At 37.4% G+C, this 10,059-nt stretch overlaps 1 protein-coding gene across 1 annotated transcript; it reads left to right on the plus strand.

Moving 5' to 3' along the window:
• The first annotated feature begins 6,824 nt into the window (after positions 1–6,824).
• Positions 6,825–9,016, plus strand: LOC113043948 (G protein-regulated inducer of neurite outgrowth 3-like). Its single transcript, XM_026203500.1, has one exon. It carries the CDS (start codon positions 6,988–6,990, stop codon positions 8,971–8,973), a length of 1,986 nt encoding a protein of 661 aa, XP_026059285.1. The 5' UTR covers positions 6,825–6,987; the 3' UTR covers positions 8,974–9,016.
• The last annotated feature ends 1,043 nt before the right edge of the window (positions 9,017–10,059 follow it).

A 10,059-nucleotide genomic window follows, 5' to 3' on the forward strand; every position in this document is an offset into this window, starting at 1 on the left:
AATTTAGGCATATTACAATTTGTTTACAAAGAGTATATGATTTACTAGATAAATCTATTCTAACATATTACAATTCATATAAAGCTCCTAAAGTGAATCTTACGTTGCAAAAGTAACGGCAGATGCAACCCAACCCAGGTTTGGTTTGGATGTGAGCAGTGCACGAGCGATTCTAATTAAAAAGTGTTAACGGTTAAAGTCGTGAGCAGAAATGCAATCTGTGGAGCGGAGGGGAGGAGCCAGAGTTAATCCGGGGCCCGGGGCCTCTCTCTCTCGCAGATCCTTGGCCTGAAGAGGTGTATTGATCCTCGGGGTGAGATACAGAGAGGCCTGGGTCTGACCATCCCCACAAAGCCAGAGGGCCACACACACCTGTGAGCGACTGTGTGTGTGTGTGTGTGTGTGTAGCAGCTCTAAGCCTAGATTAAGCTAAAGTTACCCGTCTCTCTGCCATGTCATTCAAACCCTTGATAGTTCTGCGGCCACATGGCACACACAAAGCCCCTTTCTGGGCCGTCCTCAGCAGCGGCATCAGCTCTCAAACATCAAACAGAAGGGATTATGGGATTGCGAGAAGTCCCGAGGGCGGAAAAAAAAACAAAATGGAGTTTTCCGAGGGAACCCCTTTGGCCCGAGTGTCTTTTCTCAGGAGATTACTCTACAATTTGTTTCCTTTTACTCCGCCATTTTGTCGGAGCTGAACTGCGCTAGCGCGGCAGTACTGTAATCCCTGCACTATGGCAGATTACACACGGCTTTGTCAACGTGTCTAATAGCTGACTGTGAGGGAATTGTGAGGTCTTAAAGCACTTAACTGCTTAAGAAGGTTCACCTACACCTGATGCATGAGCACAATAATGCTGTCAGATCCGTGTCTTGAGTTTGTCGTTTGCTTTGTGATCCACTACTAATGACTCAGCAGAGAGTCATGTTCAAGCCCAGATGGAATTTGTTGACTTTTTGGGCATTTGTGGAGCTATTTTGCGGGTTAAAGTTAAAATTAAGCATAGTAAGAATGTAAAGTAGTAAGCGTATGGAAACCTTTTTCAAAAGTCTTCCTGTTTTCTGCAGAGCTCAGCACAAGCTTGATTCAGACGGGCCTCTTCATATGCAAATATTCATTTATGAACATGGAATGAGCTGATGTGGATGCATGTTTGTCCTTGGGACAGTTTGACCTCTGTGTGAACGTGCCTACTGAGAAGAACGTGAGATGTGACATTCACTTAATTGTCCTTGATGTCAAATAAAGAGGGGAGCAATGACAGATCGGTTGGAAGGATATCCACCAATGATGCACAGCTTTGCACAAAAAACCTGCGCAAATCCAATTGAAAAAAATAAATGAATACCATTTCTGGCTCATATTTTAACACTAAAATCAAAAGAAATAAAAATGATTGCAATACTGTTATTCAATTTGTTAAGAATTGAAACCATATGATTATTTGTTTTATTGCATTAAATACTCATTTAACATTTTTTTTTAGTAATGTTTACTGTTTCACAGTAAATGACAGAAAGAAAACAACCATGGAGATTAATAGAAATAAAATAAATAAATAAATAGAAAATAAAAAACTGTAAATAAATATTTGTTTATAATATGATAATGCAATTAAATAAATAACCCTTATTTTCTTTATTAGTATTTGCTATTTCATTCATCTTATTATTTTTTTTAAACAAAAACAAAAAAGTCAGAATGTATTAAAGTAATGAGAATTTTGTATATGGGGTAATGTGCTTAACTGTCATTAAAATAATGTGGAAAAAAAGAAAGAAAGAATACACACACACACACACACACACACACACACACACACATATATATATATAAAGATTTTGGGGTGAGATGTAACCAGTATGTGTGACTGAGAAATATTTTAATCCAAACATCCTTGCAGCTTAAATGATGAGTTTTGGCATATCAGAGTCTCCCATAACAAACGACTGTATGCTATCATCTACGACTCTCATCCATCGGAGGGATGACCTTAGTTTGAATAAAGTCAGAGCGGATTAAGAGGAGGATGTGGGGTGGGGGTGTCTCCATGGCGACAGCAGGTGCAGTCTGGGAGGAAGGGTTCAAAGAGTAACAGATGCTGTCTTTGTGGGACATGCGTGGAGGGTGGAGACCTTCTCCACTTTAGGGGCCAATGATCATATGTCTGCTCGAAGAAAGTGTAACGTATCGTTTCATCAGAAAGCCAGAGAAAACCGGGCCCCTAAAGCATCATTTTGAGAGCTCAAATATGACAAAATAAACAAACATACTGTTGTATAATTGGTTTTCTAATTACAACATATTCTTACCCTCATATCACTAAAACACAAGTCATTGTAGACTCAAACACAATAGTGCTTAGGCCAAATAACATGTTTGATCAGAACTAGAGGACATAGGGTTTTTATTTTTTATTTGTTTGGCTAATAGGGAATACAATGGTAACATATAAGCATTTTAGTTGTTAGAAGGACTGTAGACAAATTCAAAAACATTTATTTTTAGAGTGCAAATAAAACACAACTATTAGAATAGAATAGAATAGAATAGAATAGAATAGAATAGAATAGAATAGAATAGAATAGTGGGAAAGAGTTGACAGCGTTTACAAAACAACGACTGGACTAAATCATAATAATGACGGTGAACATGCGACATGACATTAAAAAAAATAAATTGATATAACACAAACAGGATGAAGTTGTCTAATATGAAATTAATGCAGACGGTTTGTCCATGCCTCAGAACAACACAAACTGTGGGAGTGGAGTCCTTCAGGATGCTCTTGAGAAGATGGCGTTAGCACAGCAAGTCCTTTTATTTATCAACGAACTACTAATTATTAAGTTTCAGTAGATTATTTTGACATAAACCGAATTGCACGATGGACTCTGGGTTTACTTCACATCTTACAGTCCGTTCAAAAAGTCTATAAAATCCAAAGGGCTGGTAAAAGTTTCACCCACGGGAACAAAGGCTAGATGATAACAAAGTCCTTTTATAAACTGTCTCTGATGATAATCGCAGTAAATGCTTATAATAGGCCTACTGTACCAGTTTTTGGATCCGTCATTACAGGTAAGGAAATAGTCAGAAATTTGAAAACAGTGACGCCTGCTGGTAAACCTGTGTTGTTATACGTAACGTAATTATAAAGATATTATTTGTAATTATTATGTGTAAATATAAATGTGACCCTGGGCCACAAAACGAGTCATTTTCATTTTTGAAAGCTGAATAAATAAGCTTTCCATTGATGAATGATTTGTTAGGATCGGACAATATTTGGCCGAGATACAACTAGGCTATTTGAAAATCTTTAATCTGAAGGTGGAAAAATTAATAAATTAAAAAAATAATAATAAAAAAATATATACATATATAATGCTCTTGTCAAGCTAGGACACGTTGTAAATTATAACTCGTTTATTTACACAATAAAATATTTAGTTAGACATAGCTAGAGTAAGTGAAGACTGAGAAAGAGAGTAAAAGTTAATTTCTGAACTCACTTTATTTTTTCATTAATTTCTGAACTGACGTATGTTTGTATACGTCAACATTGTCATCAAAAGTGTCAAGAAGGACTTTACATAAAAATAATTACGCCTACCAATTACAGCAGTATTCCCAAACGTGTGTGTTTTGTTTGAAATTGTGTGTTCATTAACAAGACAAAGAATAAACACCTGGAATATTACCTAATCAATTTTTATTATTTACATTTTTAAAAAATCATTAAGTAATATTACAGGTGTTTCTTCTTTTAAAACCAAACCATAGTAATGAAGAAAAAAAAAAGTGGTATCATATTTTTATTGTATTATTATTTACTTAATTGTGTTGTTGTAGAAAGAAAATAACTCAATATGATTTCCATTTTTAAGAGAGAGAAAAAAGCTAACTTTTTATCCATTATATTTGGTGATAGGACATGAATGAACTGGAGTATTTTTCTTATCTTTACTCTAGTATTTAAGGAGCATTGGCGTCATCTAGCGGTGCTGGAGAGAAGCGCATGTCTCCTGCTGCCACCCGCCACAGGAAGATTGAACTTGAGATTCGGATGCGCTTGGAAGGCGTGGTTTTATCTCACTGACACGCGCCGAAGATTCTTTCATTGAGAATCGGTCGAGAGCACCAGCTTGTGCACGAGCAGCGCGTCAATAGCGCACTGATCAAACGCAAAATGATATGAAACGGACGCGCACGCTCCAGGTAGGATTTTTATGCCCGTGTTTTCTTATCTGCAGCTCCTACAGGGACACATCACAGTGGGGAATTTACCAACAAGGTCAAGTTATGAGATTTCTATAGGAGGCAAGGATTTTTAGGCTGTATGAATGGGTGGGTTCAGCATTTTGGGGGGATTTTTTTTTTTTTTTTTTACGTTTTTCAAATATTTTTTGTTGTGCAAAGCGTTTTTTTAGTGGTTTTCTTCAGAAAATGGTAAGTATAATTGTCAGATACTCACATTTAAGAGATTTAAAGAATATAGGCTTAATTCATTTATCATACTAATGCATGGTGCTATTTGGACTTTGTCTGGCTTTTCTCCTATTGCATGTGTGTGTGTGTAGGTCAGGTTTTGCTGTATTACGGGGATCAAATGCACCCACAAAAATATCAAAACCTGAAATCAGCTATGTTGAGACCAGTGAAACAATTTATTTATTTTATCATTTAAAGGAAATTGAATATCATTAGTACAGTACAATGTGTGTGTGTGTGTGTGTGTGTGTATGTGTTTGTGTGCACACACTCGTAACCCAATTTAAAGATGAGTTTGCCAGTGTTTGCAAATGAAACGTGAGTGTCTCTTTGTAAACTACTGCATGCATTGCAATCTGTCGTCTTATTTACAGCCCCAATCAATATGCATGACTTCATCCTGTTAAAATTGATTCATTTGTGTAGTCTTTTGTTTACCAGCTCCTTGCAGAAGATGCATTTCCCTGCCTGACATCTAGATGCATTTATGTTCTTGTGAAATATCTGATGGATATAGAAATGAACATTTAATATGTGATGGCAGAACTTAATAATATTTGATAGTGTTCCCCACCCCCATCCTCCTGCAGATGTGTGTCCTCCGAACGGCTCTCATCAATGACAGGTCACCATTTGAGACTTGGCGTAATTGACTCTCATGCTTTTGTCAGGCAATCAGACTGAATGTTTCTGCAGTGGCCAGTGAATCCAACTGGCTCAGGGTGTTGTTTTTTATTTATTTATTTTGTGTGTGTGTGTGTGTGTGTGTGTGATATGATGCACAGAAAAGAAGAAAAAGGGAAGAAATGTAAAATACAATACCCACCACAGCATACTTATACACATTACACCAAAAGCACTTTCTTCAGCAGACAGAACTGCACTGGTCATATGCATATTAGTCTAGCATGGTAAAATATTAGTATTTGCATGGAAAAACATAGAGGTTTTGTCATAGGCTAATGGCTGTACACTGTAAAAAAATGTTTAGGTAGTTTAAAACAGATTAATGGAGTATGTTTTACAAGAAAATACTATTTCAGTTTTACAATGAAAATAAATTGTTGTTAAAACAACTTTCACAAAAATTGCTAATATACTTCACAAATAATTACGAAGAAACGGCAAGTAACATGTTGAATTAAATATGAAATATTGAAATAGAAATAGTATTTTCTGTAAAACATACTCTGGTTATCTTTAATTAAAACTTTGTAAAAGCAGTGACTTCAACTTTCATGTTGAATTCCATGTTTACTGTTTCTTCGTAATCATTATGGCAATTTGTGAAATTTACTTGAATTTTTTAAGTCTATCCTATTTTCTAAGTAACACCTACACCATTTATTTATGTATTTATTTAGTGTACTAGAAGCAGGGTGTCCAATGGTCAAAATAATTGCCGATATGTACATAAAAAATGTTGATTGATTTTGTAGCTGTTATGCACACTAAATATTCCATATAAAACCCTAAATGTATTTGTATTGCTTTTGCATGGAGTCTATGGCTTCATTGGTGAAACTAGCATTGCTCAGTGTTGCTAAGGCTGATCTGTACCGTGAATCATCAGTGGTTTGAGGTTGACTGTCAGATTTCCATTTTTACGGCTCCTCGGGGGTATTTGATTTGCTAAAGTCACACAGAATAATTGCTCACCAGCTCCTCAGAAGAGAGAATGATACTGAATATGGTGGGATGAATGCAAATACTGCCCTTATACGTCCTGTAATGAAATGATCATAAAATATATGGTTAATTATTACAGTATATTGCTTTGACAGTGTAATTGCTTTACTGGTTGATTAAAACAAGCTTTAAAATCTGACAGTAGACTTAATGTCTTAGTATACTGAGAGAAAGTGTTGTTGTTATCAGTTTTGCTGACTGCAGTGTATTTCACTTGTGTTTGAATTAATTATGTCAACAAACTATTATTATTTGTATTTTTTTTGTACCACGTTGTCTTTACATTTGTGTTTGATTTTTTTTTTTTTATACAATAAATGTGCATGTGACAGACACAAAATTCAGCATTTTCTAAATAATTTATACGCCTGTGTTGCACAGAGTAACTGATGTCACAAAAACAGTTTTTCTATTGATGTAATGTTTGTCTGAACAAGCAAAGGATGACACTGCTACGATTAATGGCTTATGATGGATTACTTTTTGTTTCATTTTAGTGGAATACTTATAAGTTATAAATAACCTCAAATGTTAAAATCACTGAAACACTTTCCTATTTTTCGTTCTTATATTTGTTTCAGTGTCTTGTGTTCCCTCATGATTTGCAGGTGAATTGCAGCTCCCAACACAGCTTGTTCAAAATGATCATAAGAAGACAGCAGTAGGTGTTTCTCCTCTTGTGTATCTAAAACTATTTTTATCCGTCTGCTCTAGGGAAGCCTTGGAGGGGACAATATCAGGCTTTCAGGAGGGAACCAAATATTTTGACTTTGGATTTTCATCACAAAAAGGGATTCAGCATGGAAAATGTACCAAACCCCAAAAGGACTGTCACTGTCCAGATGATGCCGCAGCTCACTAATATAGATGTGCTGGGAAATAAAGAGTTAAACGCTAACTGGGACATTGAGCCAAAGTTAACCTTAAATCTGGATTGTTCCTCTGGCCGAAAAACTAAACCAGATCAGGATAATATGCACCTCAAGTCCTCCCTCAAAGATTCCCACACCACTCTTCTTGGAGGAACTGTCCTTGAAGACAAAAACATGTCATCCCGTGACAGCGAAGATCACAAGCAACCTCAAAACAGTCACACAAACATGAAGACGACAGGTCAGAGTGCCAGGAACGCAGAAGGAAGAAAAACTGAACGTGACTCGAATTTGAAGACTGTCCTTTCAACATCTGGCCCATCGTCTACAGCTACACATAGCAAGGAGAAAAATGGCAATAGCACAACAAAGACACTTGAAAACGAACTACATGAGTCCAAAGCACAGTGCAAAGCATCAGCAGTTGATGAAACTAATGCAATCAAAGAGACACTTCACAATCAAATATCACGCCGGGCTCTGGCTTCCCTTCAGAAGGATTCAACTCCCAGCGCCAACAACACAATCAAAGATATGCCAGTTTTATCCCAAACAAAAGATGCAGGTTGCACCACCAGCAGTAGCCCGTCTGAACTGGTTTCCACCACCAGTGCTCCTAAAACCAATCACTCTCAAGTTGCAACAACCGAAACATCTCTTCCAGCACCTGGGACGAGTATTAAGACCCCACAACTACACGAGACCCATCATACACCCACTAAAGAGGACAAATGTAGCAATGATTTCAAGGATTTTAAACCAACAGGAACCTCTCAAGATATTTCTTCTGGACATCCAATGGAGACTTCAACTAGCAATGCAAGTCACATGGAAGTGATTGATGAAGAGGTCCAAACACAAGGAGCTTCTCCTGAAGAGCAGATGCCGGTCCACTGCAAACTCTATCGAGAGGCATCTACCATGACTTCAGCCATTGAGTTAGGCAACCGACCCAGCATGCAACGGCATGACGCAGAGGTGCAGGCGGTGGCTACAGTCTGCAGTCAATCTACAGCTACTAGCCCTAGTCTTCTATCTCTACAACCCCATCGGAGATCAGTTGGCCTGCTACCTGAGGAGACCGACAGTATAGCAGTGGTCGTTGAGGTGAAGACCACCTCAGTGAATAATTGCAACACACCATCTGTTGTTTCATCCAGTACAAAGCCTCCACAGTCTGGCACAGTGATGGTGCATGTAGATGCTGACCTTCAGGAAGAGTCCAAGCTTGGGGCCAAGCCTAAAGAGCCTCTACACAACAGCCAAAGAGGATTTTCGCCGCTTCAACCGGTTTATCAGATCAATGTGGAGACATGCAGCCAAACCAAGCAATCAAACGAGACTACGAGCCAAGGTTCACCTGCATCTGGTCCTCATAATGTGTCATGTCTGCAGGAACCCATCGCTGCATCTAATCAGGCTTTCAAAGATCTGCAAGAAAAATCGGCCAAGCCTCCTGCGTCTAAATCCGAGATGCCTAAGGAGGCAGGATCTGCAAAACCTCCAAAGGACATCACAATAGCTACTCCTCCAACATCAAGCTCCACACCACAGAGCAAAAAGACAGACCGGCAACAGCAGGGAGCATCCAAGCTGGACCCTGAGAAAGACGACCAAGAGGCCAAGCAGTCGAGGAACAGCGTGCATGATGTCGTGTGGGACGAGCAGGGTATGACTTGGGAGGTATATGGAGCATCGGTAGATCCCGAGTCACTGGGTTTTGCCATTCAAAGTCACCTGCAGTGTAAAATCAAGGAGCACGAGAAGATAATCGCCCGGACGGTTCTCAGAAAATCCTTGTCTTCGCCTCCCGGCAAGAAAAACAAGAGAAGGCAGGTTAACATCAACTTCAGGTCTATGTTTCAAAATGTTCGCCGACCCAATTGTTGCGCGCGCCCGTCAGTGCTAGAATGAAAGACATTTGGTTGTCATTGACGAAATCTTCCATGAGACTGTGCAAAGCATGTTGGGAGATTTTTCTCATTTGATTTTTGAGGAGTTTGTTAAATATAGAAACTAATGGTGATTTGAGTGTTATGTGGAGAATAGTAATCTTAAAGAAAATATTTTTAGAAAAAGATGAAAATATTTATGGTGGTAGAAAGCTATAATGATGTTTTAGAGTGCAATGGCAATAATTATAATTAATTTAATAACGGTAATGATAATGTGTAGTAATCTGCATGTGTATTAGATCACAATGGCAGTCTTCTAACTACCCAAGATTATGCACCTGATGAGCAGATGTATGCATATAACCTTTTTAACTCACTTTGTTTAGCTGACTATCTTTGTAAACTTTAAGTAATAGATATTACTTTTGCATAATTTTATTTGTAACATAATGTTGATTTATTGTGAATGTTTCAACTTTTTTATTTAATTTAGAAAAATAGGCAAGAGTTTCCCGATGCTTGTTGCCATAATTGATGTAAACTGAGCCAATTTCTGTTCAAGAGTCCAACATTGATGTAACCGTGATTTTATATTAAAATAAGAAGAAAAAAGAGCAGTTACTGTGTTTTCAGCAATCAGTGCGGTTAGCTAGCATTTCACACCAGTGTCTTATTCCATCAAAGTTAACATACTGTATATTGTATCGCTCACATTAATGTGGAAATAATGATGCTAATGAGACACTTAAAGATACATCAGCGATTATTTGGGGGGTTTAAAAATCTGTTACATGAGTTAGATCTTGTGTATGTCATTTGCAAATGTTGTATAATAAAAACAGATCTATATCATTCCAATTTACAGCATTTAAGAACTGGGCTTCACTTGGCTCTGCACAATATTACAACACAAATATACAGATAAATATAAAGAAATGCACAAACCTTCTCTATTATAAGTACAAATGGTATTAATTATGCACTTAAATTTAGTAATTAATATATAACCCATAAGTATGAGAAACAGTAATGATTATGTGCTCTTATTAAGAGTTTAATTAGGAATTATGTAATTTGTGCTTATCTGTTTAAGTATCTGTGTCTA

This window comes from Carassius auratus, chromosome 26 (assembly GCF_003368295.1).
Source record: "Carassius auratus strain Wakin chromosome 26, ASM336829v1, whole genome shotgun sequence".
Taxonomy (NCBI): Eukaryota; Metazoa; Chordata; class Actinopteri; order Cypriniformes; family Cyprinidae; genus Carassius; species Carassius auratus.